At 36.1% G+C, this 27,880-nt stretch overlaps 1 protein-coding gene across 4 annotated transcripts in view; it reads right to left on the reverse strand.

The window, feature by feature from the left end:
* AKT3 (AKT serine/threonine kinase 3) overlaps positions 1-27,880 on the reverse strand; it is a 386,558-nt gene that overhangs the window by 180,032 nt on the left and 178,646 nt on the right. For all 4 annotated transcript variants that reach the window (XM_032643721.1, XM_032643865.1, XM_032643791.1 and 1 more), the window contains one exon: positions 2,722-2,866. In XM_032643721.1, coding sequence (XP_032499612.1) covers positions 2,722-2,866 — 145 coding nt within the window. The remainder of the gene's footprint in view (positions 1-2,721; positions 2,867-27,880) is intronic.

Genomic DNA, 27,880 nt, shown 5'->3' on the forward strand with positions numbered 1-27,880 from the left:
TCAGAGGAACCACAGATAGGGAGAACTGGGACACAGAGGGCCGACTATAACTTATAGGCAGAATTTTAACTGTGCAGAGGGTAGCTCACCAAGCTTCTGTGTTGTTCATGTGTCAACTGTAGTTTTAGAGTCATCTTAAGGAAGTGATAGTAACATTTCACCCTTTTGAACCAAGTTATTATGATTGTTATAGCATAGTTAGTGGTACAAATGTTCTTTTTCTGGACTCTTTGTTATTTCAAACTTTTTATACTATTTCATATTAAATAAAATTCTAAAATTACAATGGAAATAAGATATAGGCTAAATAAGACAATGGACCCCGACCCCCCAAATTCAAAATACTTCTATCAATTTTTCATTTTGGAGGCTTAGTTTCAACAAGAGAATTCTAGGAGACTCCAGTTTAAAAATGTGGGAATGTTTAATTATCTTTATGTAGATAAAGTAGAATACTAGCTAATAATAGCTAATATTCATTGAGCACTTAGTATATACGTACTTCACATATATTCCAAACTATATTTTAATCCTCACAACTCTATGAGGTAAGTACCACTGTTATCTTCCTTTTATAGATAAAGGGACTAAAGGACAGAAAGATTAAGGGACTTTCCCCACAATTACACACATTGTAGACCCAGGACATGAACTCAAGCAGTAGGACAACAAAAACCTCACTTTCTACCAGTATTCTATAATATTAAAATTCTACTGATTTTTTCCAAGAGTGCTCTAATATAAAATGAAATTAACTAATATTCAAGCACTGTGTAAATGCAACAATTTGACATACTATTTTGAGAAACAGAGTACAAATATAAGAGAGCCTATCTGTATAATTTTGTTTCTAATATAGCCCGTTTATGTTATGACTATAACAATTATAGAGATTATAGAAGCTCAAGATATGTGAATCAAAAAAAAGTAGACTGCATACTGAAGTTGCATAGTGTGTAAAGTCATTATATGCTTGAATAAGATATTTAACTTCTTTAAGTATCATAGGACTCAACTGTAAAATGGGATAACAGTACCTACCTCATATGATTCCTATGAGGATCAAATGAGATAACACATATAAAAGTACTGCTCAGAGCCTAGCACAAAATAAGCATATAATAAATCTTTGTAAGTGATAATTAGTGAAGGTGATAAATTCTAAGATAATCGACACTGGTAAAAAAACAGGAAAACGTATTATGCTTTAATAATTACTTACAACCTGCCTTAACAGAAAAAGAAGGATCTTCCATAGTTTTCCATTTTTATATCTTTCAAAATGGTTGTCTCTCTTCATTCAAAGTTCTTCTGCAAATATTCATTTTCAAAATTCTTACATCTATCAGTAACAGTATTTCTAGTTAGAGTGTTATAAACTTCCCACTTTCAACCTCTAACTGCCTAAACAGCATCTTACTATTAATCTTTCTTATTAAGAATTTCTACAGCAGTCTAGCTTGTTACTGAACAAAGTAGTTTATTACTCAAAGGGTGACAATAATCAGGATATGACTTTAAATTTATAAGCATAGTCAAATTTCAAATTAATTGTGTACATGTGCATATACATGAGCAAAAGAAGCTTTTTCCTCTCTGAGAAGGTGGCTAAAGCTAGATTGTATTTTTTTCTTTGCAGTACCTGAGGAACAAGGGCAGAGCGTTGTTAAGGTGATTCAAAAGAAAACAGGGATAAAATTCAACTAACAAATAGAGGATTAGTCTTCAAGGAAGACATACAGGGTTCTCAGACATTTGGCGAAGATCAAGTATAGAATGTTATTCTAATTAGAATAGAAATTTCAGGTAAGGAAAGGATGATTAACTAAATCTAAGTTGTAACTGTAAAGCTCAGCAAGTTCGCATGGTTAGCACATAGGAAAAAGAGGATTTGAACTCAGACAGTCTAACTCCAAAGAGTTCTTAATCACTGTGCTAATACCAAATTACATGGATCATTACCTTAAGAATTAGCATTTTCCTACCTGAAGATTAATTTAAAATCTATTATAACAAATATATTCTAACATTAAAAATGGCATGTTCATCTATTTTGAATACTTTTACCCTTAATCTTAAAATACCACTTTTTACATAGGGAGTTGCTTTGCAATTTTCTATAGCAATGAAAAACATAATTTATAATTCTAATAAATATATAAATTGGCAATTATTATTCTGGAGCACTGAGGGGAGAAAAAATCTATTTCTCTCATTGGCTCAGAAGCAGCCACTAAAATAAAAAGCTATAATTTCCAAGACTGTTTGCTTTCCTGCTGACATTAGTGAGGCTGGGGCACAAAGCAGGAAGTATACCAGAGCCATTTCACCTTCTGCTTTCAGGAGAACACAGAATGCCAAATAGAAAAGGACCATATTAGGGAAAACACTTTATTTCCAAGTTTCTAAAAGAGTATTAAAAACAATAAGGGAAAAAGGCAAATTACAAAGTAGTATGATGGCACATCAATCACAACTTCCTAACAGCCCTTTCAGCATTCAGCGGTAATTGCTGAAACACTGAAATAAAGTGATCTTTCAATTATTTCGTTTTAAACAATGACAGGTTTAAGATTCACCTGATTAAAAACCATCCACACCAATATAATAGCATATCATAAGATAATTGGCTAACAGTTTTTGCAAATGGCAGTTGTTAACGTATTTCTTCTACACATATAAATGTTGTGCTGAGGAGGGGAGTAAGATGTTATTTTCTACCTTTCTTTTATGATGGGTTGTAGAAGCATCCATCTCTTCCTCTCCTATATTATCAATTTGTGAAGTTGGACTACAATTCATTCTCTCCTCTTCTTGCCTCTGGAGTCTGTCTGCTACAGCCTGGATAGCTTCTGTCCATTCTTCCCTACAAAAACAAGAAAAAATTCCCATCAATAAAGAATCATAATGATGCAAATATTTCTCTTTTATAAAATATAAAATCAACACAAAGTCTATTCCAGAGTAATACATAAGCCCCATCTTTACTTCAAGATATACTAGCATTTATTTGGAGGTATATTAACAAAGAAGAAGGAGGAGGAGGAGGGAGAGGAGAAGGGGAGACGGAGAAGACGATTGTAAGAAAACTGACTAAAAATCCTTTTAAAGTATGGTTAAATTTTAATTCTCTGCACACATCTTATCTATAAAGTATATGAACCCCCAAAACTTTGCCACACTTTTAAAATGTATTGTTTAGCCATTGTAGGTCCATCACTGACATACTCAGTTTCTTTATTATGGTCCAACAGATGTTCCAAGAAAAAGCTTTCAAAGGCAAAAACTGTTCTCAGATCATAGGTAAGTTTCTGTTTTAAAAAATGATAGGCACAGTTTGTAGCTTAAATAATAAATCTCAGGAGCAGTAGTATGAAGCTTTTACTTTTTGACATTTGTGCTATCAGATAAAGGATCATTTATTTCCATATAAATAAAATCAGTTTGCAGATTTCTTAAGACAAAGTCTGTTAGAATTGCATTAAATCTGTAGGCCAATCTGGAGGATATTGCCATCTTAATAAACTAAGTCTTCCAATCCATGAACATGGTATAGCTCTCCATTAGGTCTTCAATTTTCTAATGCAGTGTTTTGTAATTTTCTGTGAAAATGTCTTGCAAATCTTTAACTGAATTTATTTCTAACTATTCTTTTATGCTATTATGGAAGTTTAAATTTTTTTTCATTTTCTAATTTTTCTTGCTAGTATTTAGAAATACAATTGCTTTTTCTATGTTGACCTTTTATTCTATAGCCTTAATAATTTCATTTACTATTTCTAACAGCTTTTATTTTTCTGAATTTTCTACAAATACTACCATACTGTCTACAAATAAGAGCAATTTACTTCTTCCTTTCCAGTGTGTTTCCCTTTCATTTCTTTCTCTTGCCTTATAATGCACTAGAACAGACCATCAGTACAATGTTAAAAGTGGTGACAGCAGACATTCTTACTTTGTTCCACATGTTAAGAGAGAAAATATCAAGCCTTTTACCTTTGAGTATTATTAACCTGTAGTTTGTAGATACCCTTAATCAAGTTGAGTAAGTTCCCTTCCATTCCTAGCCAGCTGAGTGTTTTTGTTATGAAAGAGTGTTGAATTTTTTCAAATGCTTCTTCTGCACCTGTTGAAATGACCATGTAGTTTTCTTTTATCCTATTAATACAGTGAAATTAGTTGAACGATTTTCAGATGTTAATACAACCGAATTCTAGTATAAACTCCATTTAGTCATAATGCATTAACCTTTTTCTTGCATATTTTTTGAATTTGATTTGTCAAACTTTTGTTAAGAAATTTTGCATTGACTATAGTCACAAGTACATTGGGCTACTTCTTTTTTAAATCAATATTTTTAGTGAACTATAGTTGATTTACAATGCTAATTTTGCTGTATAGCAAAGTAATACAGTTAAATATATATACATGATTTTTTTTAATGTATTCTTTTCCTTTATGGTTTATGATAGGATATTGAACATAGTTCCCTGTGCTATATAGGACTTTGTTGTTTCTCCATTCTATATATAAAAGCTTACATCTGCTAACTCCAACCTGCCATTCTATCGCTCCCCCAACTCCCTCTCCCTTGGCAACCACCAGTCTGTTCTCTAGGTCTAAGATTCTGTTTTTGTTTCATAGATAGGTTCATTTGTGTCATATTTTAGATTCCACATATAAGCGATATCATATTTTGTCTTTCTCTTTCTGACTTACTTCACTTAGTATGATAATCTCTAGTTGCATCCATGTTGCTGCAAATGGCATTATTTCGTTCTTTTCCATGGCTGAGTAGTATTCCATTGTATATATGTACCACATCTTTATTCATTCATCTGTCGATGGGTATTTAGGTTGTTTCTATGTCTTAGCTATTGTGAATACAGCTGCTATGAACATAGGGGCACATGGCTTTCTGAATTATACTTTTTTTTTTTTTTTTTTGGCGGTACATGAGCCTCTCACTGTTGTGGTCTCTCCCGTTGTGGAGCACAGGCTCCGGACATGCAGGCTCAGCATCCATGGCTCATGGGTAGCTGTTCCGTGGCATGTGGGATCTTCCCGGACCGGGGCACGAACCTGTGTCCCCTGCATCAGCAGGTGGACTCTCAACCACTGTGCCACCAGGGAAGCCCTGAATTATACTTTTGTATGAATATATGCCCAGGAGTGGGACTGCTGGATCATATGCTAATTCTGTTTGTAGATTTCTGAGATACCTCCATACCATTTTCCACAGTGGCTGCACCAACTTACATTCCCATCAACAATGTAGGAGGGTTCCCTTTCCTCCACACCCTCTCCAGCATTTGTTATTTGTAACTTTTTAATGATGGACATTCTGACTGGTGTGAGGTGGTACCTCATTGCAGTTTTGATTTGCATTCTCCAATAGCAATGTTGAGCATCTTTTCACATGCCTATTGGTCATCTATATTTGTTCTTTGGAGAAACCTCTATTTACGTCTTCTGCCCATTATTTGACTAGGCTGTTTGTTTTGTTGTTGTTATGAGCTGTTTGTATATTTTGGAAATTAAGCTCTTGTTGGTTGCAATATTTGAAAATATTTTCTCCCATTCTTGTAAGTTGTCTTTTCGTTTTGTTTATCGTTTCCTATGCTCTGCAAAAGCTTATAAGTTTGATTAGGTCTCATTTGTTTATTTTTGTTTTTATTTCTCTTGCCTTAGGAGACTGACCTAAGAAAACAATGTTAAGATTTATGTCACAGAATGTTTAGCCTATGATCTCTTCTAGGAGTTTTATGGTGTCATGTCTTATGTCTAAGTCTTTAAGCCATTTTGAGTTTATTTTTGTGTATGGTGACAGGATGTGTTCTAATTTCATTGATTTATATGCGGCTGTCCAACTTTCACAACACCACTTGCTGAAGAGATTGTCTTTTCCCTGTTGTATATTCTTGCCCCCTTTGTTGAAGATTAATTGACAACTGGTGTGTGGGTTTATTTCTGGGCTCTCTGTACTGTTCCATTGATCCATATGTCTGATTTTGTGCCAATACCACACTGTTTTGATAACTGTAGCTTTGTAGTATTGTCTGAAGTCTGGGAGGGTTATGCCTCCTGCTTTGTTCTTTTTCTTCATGATTGCTTTGGTCATTCTGGGTCTTTTATGGTTCCATATGAATTTTAGGAGTATTTGTTCTAGTTCTGTGAAAAATGTCATGGGTAATTTGATAGGGATTGCATCAAATCTGTAGATTGCTTTGAGTAGTATAGCCATTTTAACAATATTAATTCTTCCAATCCAAGAGCATGGGATATCTTTCCATTTCTTTGAATTATCTTCAATCCTTATTAATGTTTTGTAGTTCTCAGTGTATAAGTCTTTCACCTCCTTGATCAAATTTATTCATAAGTATTTTATTTTGGGGGGGTGCAATTTTTAAAGGTATTGTTTTTTTATATTCCCTGATAGTTCATCATTGGTGAAAAGAAATGCAACCAATTTCTGTATGTTAATCTTGTATCCTGCTACCTTGTTGAGTTCGTTTATCATTTCTAGTAGTTTTTTATGTGGAGTCTTTAGGGTTTTGTATATATAATATATTATCATCTGCATATAATAACAATTTGACCTCTTGCATTCCAGTTTGGATACCTTTTATTTCTTCTTCATGTTTGACTGCTGTGGTTAGGACTTCCAATACTATGTTGAATAGAAGAAGTGCAAGTGGGTATCCTTGTCTTGCTCCAGATTTTAGCGGGAAAGCTTTCAGATTTTCACCACTGAGTATTATATTGGCTATAGGTCTGTCATGAATAACTTTTATTATCTTGAGATATGTTCCCTCTCTACCTACTTTTGTAAGAGTTTTAATCATGAATACATGTTGAATTTTGTCAAATGCTTTTTCTGCATCTATTGAGATGGTCATGTGGTTTTTGGCTTTTATGTGGTGTACCACATTGACTGATTTGTGTATGTTGAACCATCCTTGTGAACTTGGGATGAATCCCAATTGGTTATGGTGTATGATCTTTTTATGTGTTGTTGGATTTGGTTTGCTAATATTTTGTTGATATAGTTCTCTCTTCTTATGGTAGCACTGACCATTTTTTGGAATGAGGGTGACACTAGCCTTATAAAATGAGAAGGGAAAGGTTCCCACCTCCATTATTTTATGTAATTAATTGTGTAGGCTTGGTAATATTTCCTCTTCAAATACTTGACAGAAGTAAACAGTGAAGCCATCTGGAATTGGAGTTTTTCTTCAGGAAAATTTTTTTTACTCAAACTCAATACTGTTCATTGATATTGAGCTGTTCAAGTTTGCCAATGTTTTCTAGGGGTATCAGTAATTTGTGTCTTCCCTCTTTTTTCTATTTTTTCCTAACAATCTTCCAAGACATTTTTTGATTCTATTAAGTATTTCAAAGAACTAACTTTTGTTTATGGATTATTCCCTATTATTTTTCTGCTTTCTATTTCATTGAATTCTACTCTCTATTGTTTCCTTCTTTTGGATTGCTCTGGGATTAATTTACTCTACTTTTCTACTTTCTTAAGATGGAAATTTAATGACTAGAGAACGTTCTTCTTTTCAAATACAAGCATTAGAGGTGATACATTTCTCTCTAAGCACCTTTTTGCATCTATGCTCATCAGTGATATTCGTCTGTAATTTTTTTGTCTAATATCTTTGGTTTTGGTATCAGGGTGATGGTGGCCTCGTTGAACGAGTTTGGGAGTGATCCTCCCTCTGCAATTTTTTGGAAGAGTTTGAGAAGGATAGGTATTAACTCTTCTCTAAATATTTGATAGAATTTGCCAGTGAAGTGATCTGGTCCTAGACTTTTGTTTGTTGGAAGATTTTCAATCACAGTTTCAATTTCAGTACCTATGATTGGTCTGTTTATATTTTCTATTTCTTCCTGGCTCAGTCTTGGAAAATTGTACCTTTCCAAGAATTTGTCCATTTCTTCCAGGTTGTTCATTTTATTTGCACATAGTTGCTTGTATTAGTCTCATGATCCTTTGTATTTCTGTGGTGTCAGTTGTAATTTCTGCTTTTTCATTTCTAACTTTATTGAGTCCTCTCCCTTTTTTTCTTGATGAGTCTGGCTAAAGGTTTATCAATTTTGTTTATCTTCTGAAAGAACCAACTTTTTATTGATCTTTGCTATTGTTTTCTTCATTTCTATTTCATTTATTTCTGCTCTGATCTTTATGATTTCTTTCCCTTTGCTAACTTTGGGTTTCCTTTGTTCTTCTTTCTCTAGTTGCTTTAGGTGTAAGGTTAGATTGTTTATGTGAGATTTTTCTTGTTTCTTGAGGTGAGATTCAATTGCTACATACTTCCCTCTTAGAAGTGCTTTTCCTGTGTTTTGGAAACACAGTTTTGAGTCATTGTGTTTTTGTTGTCATTTGTTTCTATGTACTTTTTTTCTTTCCTCTTTGATTTCTTCAGTGATCTCTTAGTTTTTTAGCAGTGCACTGTTTAGCCTCCATGTGTTTGTGTTATTTACAGCTTTTTTCCTCTAACTGATTTCTAATCTCATAGTGTTGTCGTCAAAAAAGATACTTGATATGATTTCAATTTCCTTATGTTTTCCGAGGCTTGATTTGTGACACAAGATGTGATCTATCTTGGAGAATGTTCCTTGTGCACTTAAGCAGTATTCTACTGCTTTCAGGTGGAATGTCTTATAAATATCAATTAAATCTATGTGGTGTATCGTGTTATTTAAAACTTCTGTTTCCTTATTTATTTTCTGTCTGGGTGATCTGTCCATTGGTGTACATAGGGTGTTAAATTCCACCACTATTATCATGTTACTGTTGATTTCCCCTTTTATGGCTGTTAGCATTTGCCTTATGTACTGAGGTGCTCTTATGTTGGGTGCATAAATATTTATGATTATTATGTTTTCTTCTTGGATTAATCCCTTGATCATTATGTAGTGTCCTTCCATGTCTCTTGTAACAAGCCTTTATTTTAAAGTCTATTTTATCTGATACGAGTATTGCTACTCCAGCTTTCTTTCGATTTCCATTTGCATGGAATAGCTTTTTCCATCTCCTCACTTTCAGTATGTATGTATCCCTAAGTCTGAAGTGGATCTCTTGAAGACAGCATATATGGGTCCTGTTTTTGTATCCATTCAGCCAGTCTGTATCTTTTGGTTGGAGTATTAAATCCATTTACATTCAAGGCGATTATTGGTATGTATGTTCCTATTACCATTTTCTTAATTGTTTGGGGTTTGTTTTTGTGGGTCTTTTTCTTCTCTTGTGTTGCCCACCTAGAGAAGTTCCTTTAGCATTTGTTGTAAAGCTGGTTTGGTGGTGCTGAATTCTCTTAGCTTTTGTTTGCCTGTAAAGCTTTTGATTTCTCTGTTGAATCTGAATGAGATCCTTGCTGGGTAGAGTAATCTTGGTTGTACGTTTTTCCCTTTCATCACTTTAAATATATCCTACCACTGCCTTCTGACCTGCAGAGTTTCTGCTGAAAAATCAGCTGATAACCTTATAGGGATTCCCTTGTATTTTATTTGTTGCTTTTCCCTTGCTGTTTTTAATTTCTTTTTCTTTGAATTTAATTGTTGTTAGTTTGATTAATATGTGTCTTGGTGTGTTTCTCCTAAGGTTTATCCTATGTGGGACTCTCTGTGCTTCCTGGACTTGGGTGGCTATTTCCTTTCCCACGTTAGGGAAGTTTTCAACTATAATTTCTTCACATATTTTCTCAGACACTTTCTCTTTCTATTCTTCTTCTGGGACCCCTATAATTTGTTATGTTGCTGCATTTAATATTGTCCCAGAGGTCTCTGAGACTGTCCTCAGTTCTTTTCATTCTTTATTCTGCTCCTCAGCGGTTATTTCCACCATTCTATCTTCCAGCTCATTTATCCATTCTTCTGTCTCAGTTATTCTGCTATTGATTCCTTCTAGTGTAGTTTTCATTTCAGTTATTGTGTTGTTATTCACTGTTTGTTTGGTTTTTAGTTCTACTAGGTCTTTGTTAACCATCTCTTGTATTTTCTTGATCCGCGCCTCAATTCCATTTCTGTGACTTTGGATCATCTTTACTATCTGTACTCTGTATTCTTTTTCAGGTAGGTTGCCTATTTCCTCTTCTTTTATTTGGTCTTGTAGGTTTTTACCTTGCTCCTCCATCTGTAAAATGTTTTTGTCATCTGTTTTTTTTTTTTTTTTTGATGGGTGGGGCTGTGTTTCTGTCTTACTGGCTGTTTGGCTTGCAGCATCCAGCACTGGAGTTTTGCAGGCAGGTGGGTAGAGCTGGGTCTTGGTGCTGACATGAGGACCTCCAGGAGACCTCGCTCCAATTAAGATTCCCTGGGGTCTGAGCTTCTCTATTGGTCCAGCTGTTTGGACTCAGCACTCCCACCACAGGAGCTCAGGCCCAACCTCTGCCCTGGGAGCCAAGATACCACAATCCATGCATCACAGCAGTCATTTCCAGAGAAGCTTTGGGATTACTGGAATATATGACATGGACTGAAGTGTTATTTAATTAATTTATTTACGTATATCAATTTTAACAGCTTTATTGGAATATAATTCACATATCACACAAAGTACTCCTTTAATGTGAACAAGTCAGCGATATCTAGTATGTTCACAAAATTGTGCAACCATCACCATAACTTAATCACATTTAAGAACATTATAATCACCCCAACGAGAAACCCTAACCCTAGGCATCTACCAATATACTTTCTGTCTGTCGGCCTGTTGTAAGCACTTCACATAAATGGAATCATACAATATATTATTCTTTACGACTGGCTTCTTGTGATTTAACAAAATGTTTTTCAGGCTCATCCATGATGAAGAAATACTTCATTTCTTATTATTTTTGAATAACATTACATTGTAAAAATGTACCATATTTATTTATCCAATTGTCAGTTCATGGATATTTCTATTGTTTGTACTTTTTGGAAATTATGAATAATGCTACTATGAACATCATATATAAGTTTTTTTGAGTATACATAAGTTTTTATTTCTTTGTGGTATATACTTAGGAGAGGAATTGCTGGGTCATATGGTAACTCTATATTTAACTTTTGAGGACCTGCCATATTGTTTTCCAAAGCAGCTGTACCATTTTACACTCCAACCAGCACTGTATGAGGCTTCCAATTTCTCCACACTTGCTATTATCTGTCTGTTTTATTGTAGCTATCCCAGTGCATGTGAAGTGGTATCTCACTGTGACTTTGATTTTTGTTTTCCTGAAGCTAATGATGTTGAGCACCTTCTCATGTGCTCATGGGCTATTTGTATACCTTCTTTGGAGAAATTTCTATTCAAATCCTTTGCTCATTTTTTAATTGTGTGATTTGTCTTTTGTATTGAGTTGTAAGATTTCTTTGTATATTCTGGATACAAGTCCCTTATAACGTATATGATTTGCAAACATTTTCTCCCATACTACGGGTTGTCTTTTCACTTTCTTGATAGTGTCTTTCAAGGATAAAAGTTTTAATTTTGATGATTCCAAATTACCTATTTTTGTTTCTTCTCTTGCTTGTGCTTTTTGTATCATACCTAGGAAATCACTGCCTAATCCAAGATTATTAACATTTACATCTATGTTTTCTTGAGGGTTTTATAGTTTTAGCTCTTACATTTAGGTTTTTGATCAATTTTTAGTTAATTGCTGTATACAGTGTGAGGTATAGGTCTAAATTCATTTTTTTGCATGTGAACATCCAGTTATCCCACGACCATTTGTTGAAACATTGTTCTTTGCCATTGAATGTCCTTGGCACCCCCTGACAATAATCAATTGACCACAGAGATATGGGTTTGTTTCTGGACTCTCCATTCTATTCCATTATCTGTCTATATACTATCCTTATGTGAGTACAATACTGTCTTGATTATAGTAGCTTTGTAGTGGGTTTTGAAGTTGGGAATTGTAAGTACTTGAAATTTGTTCTTCTTTTTCAAGACTTTCCGTCCATTCCAGGACCCTTTTATTTGTTATTGTTAGAATTCTAGGGTCAGATTGTTAATTTCTGGGGGGAAAGAGCAGTTCAAATTTTGATAGGGATTTTATTGAATCAGTAGGTCTACTGGGGGAGTATTGCCATCTTAACACTAAGTCTTCCAATACATGAATGTGAGGTGCCTTTCCACTTATTTAGAGCTTCTTTTTTTTTTTGCAGTACGCGGGCCTCTCACTGCTGTGGCCTCTCCCGTTGCGGAACACAGGCTCCAGACGCGCAGGCTCAGCGGCCATGGCTCACGGGCCCAGCCGCTCCGCGGCATGTGGGATCCTCCCAGACCGGGGCACGAACCTGCATCCCCTGAATTGGCAGGCGGACCCTCAACCACTGCGCCACCAGGGAAGCCCCTAGATCTTCTTTAATTTCACTCAACAATGTTTTGTGTAGTTTTCAGTGTACAAGTCTTGTATGTCATTTGTTAAATTTATTCCTAAGTATATTATCCTTTTGATGCTATTGTAAATGGAACTGTTTTATTAATTTCATTTTTGAATTATTCATTGTAAGTGAATAGAAATACAATTGATTTTTGTATATGATCTTGTATTGTAACCTTGTTGAGTTCCTGTATTAGGTCTAATAGTTTTGTGCAGCGGGTGGGGGTTCTTTAGGATTTTCTATACACAGGATTATGTCATCTGCAAATAGAAAAGTTTTACTTCTTTTCCAATGTAGATTCATTTTATTTCTTTCCTTTGCCTAATAGCCCTGTCCAGAACCTCCAGAACAATATAGAATAGAATTGGTGAGAGATGACATTCTTGCATTGTTCCTGATTTTAGGGGAAAGCATTTCTGTCTTTCACCATTAAGTATGGTGTTAGCTGTGGGTTCTTCATAGATATCTTATATCAGGTTGAAGATGTTTCTTTCTATTGCTAGTTTGAGTGTTTTTATCATGAAGGGATGTTAAATTTTGCCCAATGCTTTTTATGCAGCTACTGAGATGATAATGTGGTTTTTGTCCTTTATTCTATTGATGTGGTATACTTAACTTAATTGAGCCTTAAATCAATGTTGCATTTCTGGAATAAAACCCACTTGCTCATGTGTTAAAAAAAAAAAAAAGGCTTAGCTGTGGGGGGCGGGGCTAGGCGGGGGCAGGGCCTAGGCTGAGGTGGGCGGAAGAGGTCCTGGGGGGATGGTGGTGGGGTGGGTCCTAGGCCCCCAGAGGGGCCTCGGGGTGACCCCTCCCCTAGCCCCTCCCCTCCCCTCCCCCAGCTGTCCCTCAGGGACACCAATCCCTTCTTGCCTCTACTTTTCCTCCCTTCCTCCCATGCCCCCAGGCCCCACATGGCCAGAGGGGGCCTTGGAGGGCAGAGGATCAGGTGCTGGACCTCACCAGGCTCCCTGGGCCTGAGTGGGTGGGGGAAATGCTGGCTGTGTTCCCTCCTGATCCTCTGATCCCGAGAAGGTTTCCCTCCATTCCCGCTGATCTCTTCACCATGGGTAGGCCCCTCTCGAGCGTGGGAACCCCTCCCCTCCCCCAGCCACCCCTCAGGGGCACCAGTCCCCATCTAGCCTCTACTTTTCCTCCCCCTCCCTCCCACACCCCCAGGACCCATGCAGCCGGAGCGGCCCTCAGAGGTCAGAAGATCAAGCCCTGGACCTCAGTAGACTCCCTAGGCCCAAGTGGGCAGGGGAAACACTGGCTGTATTCCCTTCCAATCCTCTGATCCCTTGAGAGTCTCTCCCTGTACCTGTTGGTCCTCTCTCTGTGAGTGGGCCCCTCCAAGTGTGGGAACTCTTCCCCTCCCCCAGCCACCCCTCAGGGGCACCGGTCCTATCTGGCCTCCACTTATCCTCCCCCCTCCCTCCCCCAACGTCCTACCTGATCGCTCGGGGGTTCCTCCCATCCCCTCAGGTGTGCAAGCTCCTGGTAGGTGCCCTAGTTGTGAGGAGAGGAGAGCTCCACGTCCTCCTACTCTGCCATATTGAACCCGCCTGTATCTGTGGTTTTGCATCCTCATATTCAACCAACTAAGCATTGTGTAGCACGGGAGAATGTATTTATTGAAAAAAGATCCACATATAAGTTGAATAGTGCAGTTCGAACCATATTGTTCAAAGATCAGCTGTAATTTGTAATGGCTCTTTTGAATTTTGTTTTTGACTCAGTGATTACTAAGAGGTATGTTATTCAATTTCCAAACACCTGCAGCTTTTCTGGTTTTCTTATTCACTTGATTTCTAATCAATCATTTTATAATCCAGGATTATAAACCAGGATACAATTAATCCTGGTGAATTAACCATATGTATTTGAAAACTGTTTATTCTGCCAATTTTGGGTGTAGTAGTCTGTAAATATCAATTACATCATGGTGGTAATTCTATGTCTTTGTTGATTTTTTGTCTAGTTGCTCTTATTGAAAAAAATTTTTTAATTTCCAAATATGGTGGTGGGATTATCTGTTTTTCTCTTTTTAATCGTTACTGTATGCATACATATTAATAATTGTATATCATCCAGATCAATCGACCCTTTTATCATAGCTGTCTTACTAGTTTCTAGTAATATTTTATTTTGAAATCTCATATAATATAGCAAATCTCTTTTTTATGCTTAATGAATGCATGATACAACCTAGCTCTCTTTATATTTAAAGTACATCTCTTACAGAGAGTATTTAAGTAAACCTTGCATTTTCATCAATTCTGAAATTCTCTGCCTTTTAACTGCAGTGTTAAATACATTAATACTTAATACAATTATTTATATGGTTGCACAAGAGTCCACTGTTTTATTTTTTTCTGCTTGTTTCCTCTTCTTATTTTCCTCTTTGCCTTTCTGGTTTTGTTTTATTATTTTATACATTTTTCAGGATTCCAGTTTGGTTTTCCTTCAGGGTTTTCAGCCATCTTATTCTGCATTATTTTAAAATACACTCTTAACTTACACAGAGTTCACTTATATAATGTAAAACAGATTCATTAATGTTTTATGATTCTATTTCTCTTCATATTATCTTGGTGATCATCATACCCTTCCTTTCCTTTTAGAAGTTATCCTTGAAATTATAACATTCATCCCTGACTTAGCAAAGTCTAAAATATCAGTACTTCTAACTCTTCCCAAAAAACGCAGTGAGGTCTCTAGAAATGAACTCCATTTTCCCGTTGACCTCAATTTATGCTATTATTTCAGATCTGTTTTATTCTTTATATAATCAAACCACAAAATATATTATTATTGTTCATAAGATCAATACTCATTTGGCTTTATCAACTTATTTACTATTTTAACTGTTTTTCATTTATTCTTACATCTTTCCTCCCATTTGGAATGATTTTTATTCTGTCTGAAGAAGGATTTCCTTTACAGCAGGCCTGCTGGTAACAAACTGTATCAGTAATCTCTTCTCTGCTCTGCACTTTAAAATTCCTTTAAAAATAAAAATATGCATTGTGAACTGAATACCTCAGTAAAGCTAATTAGCATTCATTACATCACATAGGTACCATTTTTTTGTTCTTTGCATCCTCCCTATCTGGCCACCACCTGTTTGTCCTCCATATCTATGTGTTTCTGTTTTGTTTCTATATTCCACACATAACTGAAATCATATGGTATTTGTCTCTGTCTGCCTTATTCACTTAGTATAATACTCTTTTAGGTTCATCCATTTTGTCACGTTAAGATATCATTTTTTCCATTGTGTATGCATACCACATCTTCGTTATCCATTCATCTATGGATACATAATAAGGTTGCTTCCATAGCTTGGCTACTTTAAATAATACTGCAATGAACACAAGGGTGCATACATCTTTTCAAATTAGTGTTTTCATTTTCTTGAGAAAAATAACTAGAAGTAAACTTGCTAGATTGGATGGTAGTACTATTTTTAATTTTTGAGGACCCTCTATACTGTTTTCCATAGTGGCTGCACCAATTTACATTCCTGCCAACAGTGTACAAGGGTTCCCTTTTCCCCACACCCTCATCAGCACTTGTTATTTCTTATCTTTCTGATAATTTCCATTCTAACAGGTGTGAGGTGATATCTCATTGTGGTTTTGATTTCCATTTTGAGCATCTTTTCATGGGTCTGCTGGCCATCTGTATGTCTTCCTTGGAAAAATGTCTATTCAGATCCTATGCTTATTTTTTATTCAGATTGTTTTCCTGATATTGAACTGTGTGAGAGTTCTTTATGTGTTTTGAATATTAACCATTTATTGGATATATAATTTGCAAATATCTTCTCCCATTTAGTAAGTTGCCTTTTTGTTTTGTTAATGGTTCTCTTCACTGTGTAGAAGCTTTTGTTTGATATATTCTCATTTGTTTATTTCTGCTTTTGTTTTTCTTGCCTGGGAAGACCTATCAAAAAAATATTGCTAAGACTGATGTCAAAGAGTATACTGAGGGCTTCCCTGGTGGCGCAGTGGTGGGGAGTCCGCCTGCCAATGCAGGGGACACAGGTTCGAGCCCTGGTCCAGGAGGATCCCATATGCCATGGAGCAACTAGGCCTGTGCGCCACAGCTGCTGAGCCTGCACTCTGGAGCCCGCGAGCCACAGCTGCTGGGCCCGTGTGCCACAACTACTAAGGCCTGTGTGCCTGGAGCCCATGCTCTGCAACGGGAGAGGCTGCTGCAGTGAGAGGCCTGTGCACCACAATGAAGAGTAGCCCCTGCTCGCCGCAGCTGAAGGAAGCCCGCATGCAGCAACGAAGACCCAATGCAGCCATAAGTAAATAAATAAATAATTTTTTTAAAAAAAGAGTATATTGACTATGTTTTCTTTTAGGAGTTTTGTGCTTTCAGTTCTCACATTTAAGTCTTGAATTCATTTTGAGATTATTTTGTATATAGTTTAAGAAAGTAGTTCAGTTTCATTCTTTTGTATGAAGCAGCCAGTTTTCCCAACACCATTTATTTAAGCATTTCTCCTCTTCAATTGTTTTAGAATAGCTTAACAAGGATAGATATTAGCTCTTCTTTAAATGTTTGGTAGAATTCACCTGAAAAGCTGCCTGGCCTGAACTTTTGTTTGTTGGAAGGTTTTGTTTTTTTTTTAAACTGATTTAATTTCAATTACTGGTAACTGGTCTGTTCATATACTCTATTTCTTCCTCATTCAGTCTTGGGAGATTATACATTTCTAATAATTTATCCATTACTTCTAGGTTGTCCATTTTACTGGTGTATAATTGTTCACAGTATTCTTTTATGATCCTTTCTTTACTGGGGTTTTGGTTGTAATGTCTCCTCTTTCATTTCAGATTTCATTTATTTTGGCCCTTTTCTCTTTTTCTTGATGAGTCTGTCTAAAGGATTTTCAATTTTGCTTACTTTTTCAAAGAACCAGCTTTTAGTTTCATTGATATTTTCTATTATTTTTTCAGTCTCTATTTTATTAATTTCTACTCTGGCCTTTATTATTTATTTCTTTCTACTAATTCAGGGTTTTGTTTATCCTTTATTCTTCTAATCCTAGTTTTCTTAGGTGAAAGTTTAGGGTGCTTATTTGAGATTTCTCTTGTTTCCTGAGGTAGGCATGTATTAATACAAGTTTCCCTCTTAGAGCTGCTTTTGCTGTATCCCACTGATTTTGAATCATTGCGTTTCCATTTTCATTTGTCTCAAAGTATTCTTTTATTTCCTCTATGATTTATTTAGTGACCCACTGATTATTTAGTATCATATTGTTTAGCTGTCATGTGTCCATGTAGGTGATTTCTAGTCTCATACCTTCATAGTCGGAAAAGATGCTTGATATAATTTCAATCCTTAAATTTGTTGAGACCTGTTTTGTGGCCTAGCATGTGATATATCCCAGAGAGTCTTTCATGTGCACTTGAAAAGAATGTGTATTCTGCTGGGTTTAGATGGAATATCCTCTCTCTCTTTCTCTCTCTCTGTGTGTGTGTGTGTGTGTGTGTGTGTGTGTGTGTGTATGTATGTATATTATCTGGTCTAATGTGAAATTTAAGGCCAGTATTGCCTTACTAATTTTTCTGTTTGGATGATCTGTCCATTGATGTAAGTGGGATGTTAAAAGTCCCCTATTATTGTGTTATTGTCAATATCTCCCTTTAATATTTGCTTTATGTATTTAGGTGCTCCTATGTTGGGTGCATATATATTTACAATTTTTATATGTTCTTCTTGATCCCTTTATCATCATGTGTATCCTTCTTTGTCTCTTGCTAAAGTCTTTGCTTTAAACTCTATATATTGGCATTTTGTATTTACTGGCATTTTATTTATTGTTTTCTGGTTGTTTTTGTGGTTATTTTTTGTTCCTTTCTTCTTTTGTTCTCTTCCCTAGTGACATGATGACTAGCTCTAGTATCATATTTGCATTATATTAACATTGTATGTGATCATTTTAAGTTGATGATCACTTAACTTCAAACACATTCTAACAATCCACCCCCACACACACATTTAATGTTTTAGACATATTTTACATCATTTTGTTTTGTGTGTCCCTTAACTACTTATTGTAGCTATAAATGATTTTACTACTTTTGTCTTTTAACCTTTCTACTAACTTTAAAAGTGATTGATGTACCAGCATTTATATATTTGCCTGGTTACCAATGAGATGTTTCCTTTATTAATTTTCATATTTTCTAGTTGTGGTCTTTTATTTCCCAGTCAGGGAAGTCCCTTTAACATTTCTTGTATAACTGGTTTGGTGCTGCTCAACTCTTCTAGATTTTGTCTATAAAACTATTTCTCTCTCCATCAAATCTGAATGACAGCATTGCTAGGTAGAGCATTCTTGATTGTAGGATCTTTTCCTTTCATCACTTTAAATATATCATGACACTCCCTTCAGGCCTGCAAAAGTTTCTACTGAAAAGTCAGCTCATAGTCTTAAGGACATTCCCTTGTACATAACTACTTGCTTTTCCCTTGCTACTTTCAAGATTCTCTTTCTTTAAATTTTGCCATTTTAATTACAGTATGTATTGGTATGAATCTCTTTAGATTCATTTTATTTTGGCCTCTATGTCTCCTGGACCAGATGTCTGTTTCCTTTTCCAGGTTAAAGAAGTTTTTAGCTATTATTTATTCAAATAAGTTCTCTCCTCTTTCTCTCTCTCTTCTCCTTCCGGGATCTCTTATAATGTGAATGTTAGTATGTCTGATGTTGTCCCCAGGTCTCTTAAACGAACTTTATTTTTTTTAATTCCTTTTTCTTTTTTCAGTTCATCCTGTGTGATTTCCACTACTCTGTCTTCCAGTTCACTGATCTTTCCGTCTATCATCTAATCTATTATTGATTCCTTCTAGTGTATTTTTTATTTCAGCTATTGTATTCTTCAGTTTTCTCTGGTTGTTCTTTACATTTTCTAACTCTTTGTTAAATTTCTCACTGTGCTCATCCTTTCTTCTCCTGAGTATGTTGAGCATCTTTATGATCATTACCTTGAACTCTTTATCCAGTAAATTGCTTTCCTCTACTTCACTTAGTTCTTCTGGGGTTTTATCTTGTTCCTTTGTTTGGAACATATTTCTCTGTTACCTCACTTTGCATAATTCTCTGTTTTTATTTCTATGTATTAGGTAGGTTGGTTACATTTCCCAGTTTAGAGAAATGGACTTATGTAGGAATCCTCATATGGGGCTTAGCAGCACACCTCCCTCTGGTCACCAGAGCTATATGGTGCCTCCATGTGGGCTGTATGGGCCCTTCTCCTGTGGCAGGGCTGACCACCATAGGCACAGTGGTAGGGGGTGTTGACCCCCGAGTTGGTTGGATAACAGGCCCTGACATGTGGAGGCTGCCAGCCTACTAGTGGGTGGGGCTGGGTCCCAGTACAGCTGGCTTCATGGTCCAGGAGGTGCTGAGGCTAGTTCTTATCTTCTGGTGGTCAAGGCCAGGTTCTGGGGTCACCAGCTTCAGGGCCCAGGGTATTTGGGTGCTACCCGGTTGGTGGGATAGCTAGGTCATGTCCCAAGCCAGCTGTTTGTGGGTTCTGGGAGGTCCCCGTGATGCTGCTGGCCCGCTAGTAGGTTGACTGTGGTGCCTGAGGGCTCCCAAGGCTGATCCAGACCCACTGGTGTGTGGGGCCCTGGGGCTGGTGGGCAGAGCCAGGGCCTGTTGGGTTCCATGCTGGTGCTTCCTGGCTGATGGGTGGGCAAGCTACCAGTGCTGATAATCTAGAAGGAAAACTTCAAAATGCTGCTTACCAGCACCAGTGTCCTTTTGGTAGAAGGAGCTCTCCAAAATGGCTGCTGCCAGCATCTATATCCCTAGGGGGAGTCATAGTTGCCTTCTGCCTCTCTGGGAGGCTCAAGGTCATCAAGCAAGTGGGTCTGACTCAGGCTCTCTTCAAATTACTGCCTCTGTGGCCTCTGCATTGGGAGATTTTACATGAGTCCTTTAAGAGCAAGTCTGTTTCCTACAGTCCTCCAGCTCTCCCATATGTGAGTCTTGCTCACTTTCAAAGCCAGACATTCTGGGTGCTCCTCTTCCTGGTGCAGGATCCCTGTGCTGGGGAGCGTGATGTAAGGCTTGGACCTCTCACCCTTTGGGGAGAACCTCTGCAACTGTCTCCACTCCTCCTACCCATTTTTATATCTTTAGTTTTGAAAAATCTCTCGTGCTAGTCTTCAGGTTGTTCTCATCTGTAAACAGTTGCAATTCTGATGTGCCTGTGGGAGGAGTAGAGCTCAACGTCTCCCTTCTCCACCATGTTGGCCATACCTCTTAAATTGTTATCAATATTTAACTGAAATTGTTAAAATATTCAACTGACATATTTTAATTTTACTTTTATTTCTGGAAAATATTTTAGGTCATTAGCACTTATTTTCCTTCAGCACATTAACTCTGACTATCATTCCATTCTATACATTCCATGTCAGTGGTTTCTGTTGATCTCTTACCTCTTGATCTCATTGTTGCTCCTCTGAAGGCAAAGTATTTTTTATCTCTATGTGCTTTGTTGATTTTCCCACTTTCTTTTGTTTTCAAAAGTCTAACAAAACTAGGTGGGTTTTCCTTCTATTTTTTCTTCCATAAGGATTTATAGGACTTCTTGAATAAGTGATTTGATATCTTTTTAGACATTTTATAAAGTTTTCAGCCATTATCTCTTCAAGTACTTTCTGCCCCATTCTTTCACTCTTATTTTTTGAGACTCCAAATGTGTGTTATGTAAGACCATCTCGCTGCATTCCCTTTATCTTACATTTGGCTCTTATTTATCTTTATTTTCTATCCTTCTATCTTTTCATTTTTCAACTGGATATTATTAGAACCATATCTTTGAGTTCACTAACTTTCCCTAATGCTAGGTCAAATTTATTACTAAAACCTCCCACTAACACTAAGAACTTTAAATATCTTATTTTTTAATTTTATAATTCTCATTTTATTCATTATTTTATAATTTCTAGCTCTATGCTGAATTTCTCAGCCTTAACTTTTATTTCCTTGAACATACTAATACATATTTATTTTAATCTGCCTGATAACTCCATTATCTGGAGCCCCTATGAATCTGACTCTGTTGTCTATTTTGTTTTTGTGGTTTTGGCCACACTGTCTTGAATATTTGTATACTTGTTTTTTTTAACGAGTATTGAACAATGTACATGAAAAAGGAAATAGTTTGAGACCTAATAAGATATAATCTTCTTTTAGAGATTTGCTTTTAGCAGGCTTGTAGGAGACTCGCAAAAGGGGATTATGTTCACCAAATTTAAGGAATGAGATAATTTAATGCTAGACTTCAATCCTTAAAAGGTAAGTCTAAATACAGTTTACATTTTATTCTAGGGTATAGTCCTTTAGAGAGGCAACCTAAAATATAGTCATTTACCATGTCTCCTTTTGGTAGGCCCCGGATTCCAAAATTTGATTCACAGATCTGACAGTTACTCCAAATCTTAACATGTCAGACATGTCTTCTAGAATTGGCAGATACCCCTAGAGAAAGAGTGGGCTCACTTTTCTGGGTTTCTTTCTTCCAGAGTGTTTTGACCCATAATTCTTCACATCCTTATTGGCTCTTGGATGTCACCTCCCCCCAACCCTTTTTGTGAAAATTCTGTCCAGCTTTTCTAGTAAGTTCTTAGGTGGACTACTAACCAAAATTACCTAATTCACCATAAGTGAACAACACAGATTGTGTGTGTGTCTGTGTGTGTGTATATATATATATATATATAAAAGAATATTGTGCCCAAGTATTTCACTAACTGAAAGAAGGTATCCAATTTTCTAATTCTTATGTAATGTTGGAAAATGCAGTCAATTTAGAAAACAGAACAGAGACCCCTATGAAAACGTATTCATATTAAAGTATATACCACTTATACAAAAACTAAACAATTTTCATAAGCTAATCATTTATCTGAAACAAGTATTTAATTAAAATATCTAATATATGAGTGCTGCTAAAGCTCAAATAAGGCATGGAGTAGGGAGAACTTACAGTGATAGGGGAAGCCTATTGGTATTGTGAATAAGTATCACAAGGTGTTATAGGTAAAATATAACAAGCATGTATTGAGTACAGTGGTGTCTAAGAAAAACAATGGAAAGTTTGGGATGGGGATCAAAAGAAAAAGGTGACTTATAAATGGAAATGTACAATGAGTTGGTAAAGGAAGAGAATGTGAGGAACAGACAGACAAAGGAAGGTATTCCTATCATAGGGCCAAAAAAAGCCAGAAAGAACTCCAGGTGATGTGAGAACCCACTATTAGTATTTGGTAAACTACAGGTAAATAAATATAGCTATAACACAAGGGGCATGTATGTGTGAACATGCAACTGGGGGTGTGAGTGTAGTGGGGCATGGTGGTGACAAAGTGATAAGTTATAAGAAAAGGAAATGACTTGTTTCATAATGTCAATGTTCCTGTATGACATAATAAAGTATATATAAAAAATCATATTTAACAGTGAATATTTTGAAGTGCATTTATTAAAATTGGAGAAAAAAGTATATCTGCTGTCATGAAAATTATTAAATATTGCTTAGAAACACAGAGAAATAATAGATAATATGATCAGAAAGGAAGAGACAAAACTGGTGTTACCTGAAGATGCTATGTCAACAAAAGAATAAATGTTTTCAGTTACATAATAAACAGAAACCAACAGCTTTCGTTCTAGACACAAGAAATAAGAAAAAATAATGACAAACATCCTAATCACAAAAGCAATAAAAATATGAAATAGCTACAAATTAGCTCACTGTTTCAAATAGAGAGAAAACTCTACCAAAGTATTTAAGTAAATATAAACAGCATGTACTCTAGTGTAATGCTAAATATTATAAATGTATCAATGTATTCCAAATTAATTTGTAAGTTTAAGGCAGTTCATTTAAAATACTAATAAAGGGCTTCCCTGGTGGCACAGTGGTTGAGAGTCCGCCTATCGATGCAGGGGACACGGGTTTGTGCCCCAGTCCGGGAAGATCCCACATGCTGCGGAGTGGCTAGGCCCATGGGCCATGGCCACTGAGCCTGCGCGTCCAGAGCCTGTGCTCCACAATGGGAGAGGCCAGAACAGTGAGAGGCCCGCATACCGCCAAAAAAAATAATAATAAAATAAAATACTAATAAAGATTTTCTTTAGACCTTAAAAAAATAACCTGAAGAATGCACTGGAGACATCAGAAAAATGGCAGAATAGGAAGCCCTAGATCCTCCTTCCCCCCAAAGAGACACTGACTCAATAACAATACATAGATTAATTTCCTTTGTGAGAAATCCAAAAATCAGTTAAGAGGCTCCTGTATCCCAAGTAAGCAGCCTCTCCCTCAGGGGATAAAGAGAAGAGTTCAGTATGCATCCAATAGTCTGGTTTCTCGAGAACTGCCCACGGGACTGGGTCCTGTCTCATCTGACTTGGAGCACTGATGGGACCTGGCATAATCTAGAAGCCTAGGTAGTGCTGAGAACAAAACAGAGCTAGGGGGCTTGTGGCTCCAGAGAATCTGCAGTACTGCAGACAAGCACTAGAAGGAGTAAGAGATTATGAGCTCCTGAAAAAAGAAACCCGCAAGTCTTTCTAACTGGAGATTTACATGCACCAATCCAGAGAAGTCACATCCACAGACAATGCTGAAGAGTTCACTAGAATCTGTAGCTGGGCTGACTGGTAAAGGTCATTCCTTGCACAAAGCCAATTTCTAAAGATGGGAGAGGTGGCTGTTTTTACAAGTGTGCAGATCCCAACACAAACTTACAAGACAAATGAAGAAACAGGGAAACATAACCCAATTAAGAGAATTAAATAATTCTCTAGAAACAGACCCTACAGACAAAGAGGTATATCAATGATCTCACAAAGAATTCAAAATAACTGTAAGAGAGATGCTCAATGACCTCAGTACAATGATACTTGAACAATATGAGAATATCACCAGAGAGAGAATATATATTTTTAAACTGAAGGTTAAGAATACAATAACTGAACTGAAAAATTAAACAGACAGGTTCAACAGCAGTCATGATCAAGTAGAAGAAAGAATCAGAAAACTCAAAAACATGTCATTTGAAACTATCCAGGTAAAGGAGCAAAAAGAAAAAAGAATGAAAAGGAGTGAAGAAAGCCTAAGGGACATATGAGGTACCATCAAATGGACCATTAAATGCATTACGGGAGTCCCAGAAGGAGAAGAAAGGGAAAAGGGGGCAGAAAGCTTATTTGGAAAAATAATAGCTGAAAACTTCCAAAATATGTGAAAGGAAGGGGACATCCAGATTCAGCTAGGATGAGCCAAAATAAAAGTCTACACTAAGACACATTATAATGAAATTGTCAAAAGTCAAACACAAAGAGAGAATCTTTAAAGAAGCAAGAGAAAAGCTACTCATCACCTACAAGGGAGTTTCCATAAGACTATCAGTGAATTTCTCAGCAGAAACATTGTAGGTCTGAAGACAGTGAAATGATATATTTAAAGTGTTTAGAGGCAAAAACTGCCAACCAAGAATAAATAATTGTCAAAACTTTCTCCTTCAAAAATAAAAGAGAAATAAAGAGTTTCCCAAGTAAACAAAAGCTGAGGGTGTTCATCACTACTAGACCTGCCTTACAAGAAATGCTGAAGGGAGTCCTTCAAATTGAAACAAAAGGACACTAGACAGAAACACAAAAAGATATTTAAAATACATACCATTAGAATACTGTAACAATGGTATGTAAGTCACTTAATTCTCATACAGAAGTTAAAAGACAAAAGTATTTAAAAAACTGGGCTTCCCTGGTGGCGCAGTGGTTGACAGTCCACCTGCCGATGCAGGGGACACAGGTTCATGACCCGGTCCGGGAAGATCCCACATGCCGCAGAGCAGCTGGGCCCGTGAGCCATGGCTGCTGAGCCTGCGCGTCCGGAGCCTGTGCTCCGCAACGGGAGAGGTCACAGCAGTGAGAGGCCCGCATACCGCAAAAAAAGAAAAAAAAAAGTATTTAAAAAACTATAAATATAGAAACATGTTAATGGATACTCAATATAAAAAGACGTGATTATGACACCAAGAACATAAAGTATGAGGATTTAAGTAAAAGAGTAGAGGTCTGTATGCAACTTAAGTTATTAACATTTTAAAATAGATTGTTATAACTTTAAGATATTTTATATCAGCTCTAAGGTAACTACAAAGAAAATACCTATAAGAAATACACAAGAGAAAATGAGAAAGAAATCAAAGCATGTTAATACAAAAACATCAATGAAACACAAAGGAAGATGACAGGAGAGGAAAAGAGGCACCAAAAAAAAAAAAAAAAAACGCAACAAGTCAAACAGAAAACAGTTAAAAAAATGGCAAATCCCCATCAGTAATTACCTTAAAAAGGTAAATGGATTTAACTCAATAAAAAGATACAGAGTGGCTGAATGAATAAACAAAGATCCCATGATACGCTGGCTAAAGATACTCAATTTAGATATTAGGACATACATAGGTTAAAGCACAAGAATGGAAGAAGATATTAAAAAATGATAAACAAAATAGAGCAGGGGTAACCATACTTTCACCAGACAACATAGACTTTATATCAAAAACTGTCACAAGAGACAAAGAGTGACATTATATAACGGTAAGATGGTCAACTCACCAGGGAGATATAACAATTATAAATATGTGTGAACTCAACAAGACAGCAATATATGAAACAAACACTAACAAAACTGGAGAAGTGACAGCATTACAGTAATAGGAGATTTCAAAACCCCTCTTTTAATAACAGATAGAATATCCAGACATAAGATCAATGTGGAAACAGAACTTGAACAATGCTATATAGATCAAAGTGCTCTAACAGACATATACAGAACATTCCACCAAACAGCAGCAAAATAAACATTCTTCTTAAGTGCACACTCTCCAAGATAGATAACATGTTTGGTCATAAAAAAGTCTTAACAAAGTTAAGAAGACTGAAATCATACCAAGTATCTTTTTTGACCACAGTGAGATAGAACTAGAAATCAATACAAGAAAGAAAAGTGGAAAATCTGCAAATATGTGCATATTACATACTACTGAACAACCAATGAATTCAAGAAGAAATCAAAAGAGAAATAAAAAAATCTTGAGACAAATGCAAACAAAAATACCATATACCAAAACTTATGGGTTGCAGCAAAAGTGGTACTAAGATGGAAGTTTTTTGGTTATAAATGTCTACATTAAAAAAGAGCAAAGACCTCAAATAAGCAACCTAACTTTATACATACACACTAAGCCTACAGTTAGCAGAAGGAAGAAAATAATAAACATTAGACCAGAAACACACAACATAGAGAATAGAAATATCAATGAAAGTAACAGTTGGGTTGCTGAAAAGATCAACAAAATTGACAAAGCTTTAGCTAAACTAAGAAAAAAAGGAGAGAAGACTCAAATAAAATCAGAAGTGGAAGAGGAGACATTAAAACTGATACTACAAAAATAAAAAGGATTATAAGAGATTACTATAAACAAATAAACTGCTTTTTAAAATGACCAAAAGACTTGAATAGTTATTTCTTCAAAGAAGATATACAAATGATCACAGTTATATGAAAAGATGTTCAACATCATTAATCAACATGGGAATGCAAGTCAAACCACATGAGACATCATGTCACACCTGTTAGAATGGCCTCTACAAGACTGTGAGAATGTGGAGAAATTGGAAACCTTGTGCACTGCTGATGGGAATATAAAATGGCGCAGCCACTATGGAAAATACTATGGAAGCTCCTCAAAAGATTAATTAACACAGGAGTTTGGGATTAACAGGTACAAACTACTATATGTAAAATACATAACCAACAAGGACCTACTGTATAGCACAGGGAACTACACTCAATATTTTATAATAGCCTATAAGGGAAATGAATCTGAAAAAAAATAATTTATTTGTATAACTGAATCACTTTGCTGTATACCTGAAACTAACACAACACTGTAAATCAATTATACTTCAATTAAAATTTTTTTTAATTAAAAAATTTAAAAATAAAACTACCCTAAGATCCAGCAATCCACTTCCAGGTATTTATCCCAAAGAATTGAAATCAGGATCTCGAAGAGATATTTGTACTCCCCTGTTCACTGCAGTATTATTCAAAATAGCTAAGTGATGGAAACAACCTAAATGTTCATTGATGGTTGAATGGATAAAGAAAATATGGTATAAACATATAATGGAACATTATAATCTTAAAAAAAAGAAGGAAATCCTGTCATATGCTACAACATGGACGTTATGCTAAGTGAAATGAAACAATCACGGAAAGACAAATATTGTATGCTTCCACTTATATGAGGTATCTATAAGGTGAGGTAGTCAAACTCATAGAAGCAGAAAGTAGAATGGTGGTTGACAGGGGTGAGAAAGGGAAATGGGGAGTTGCTATTCAGTGGTATGGAGGTTCAGCCATGCAAGATGAAAAAG

This window comes from Phocoena sinus, chromosome 1 (assembly GCF_008692025.1).
Source record: "Phocoena sinus isolate mPhoSin1 chromosome 1, mPhoSin1.pri, whole genome shotgun sequence".
NCBI lineage: Eukaryota > Metazoa > Chordata > Mammalia > Artiodactyla > Phocoenidae > Phocoena > Phocoena sinus.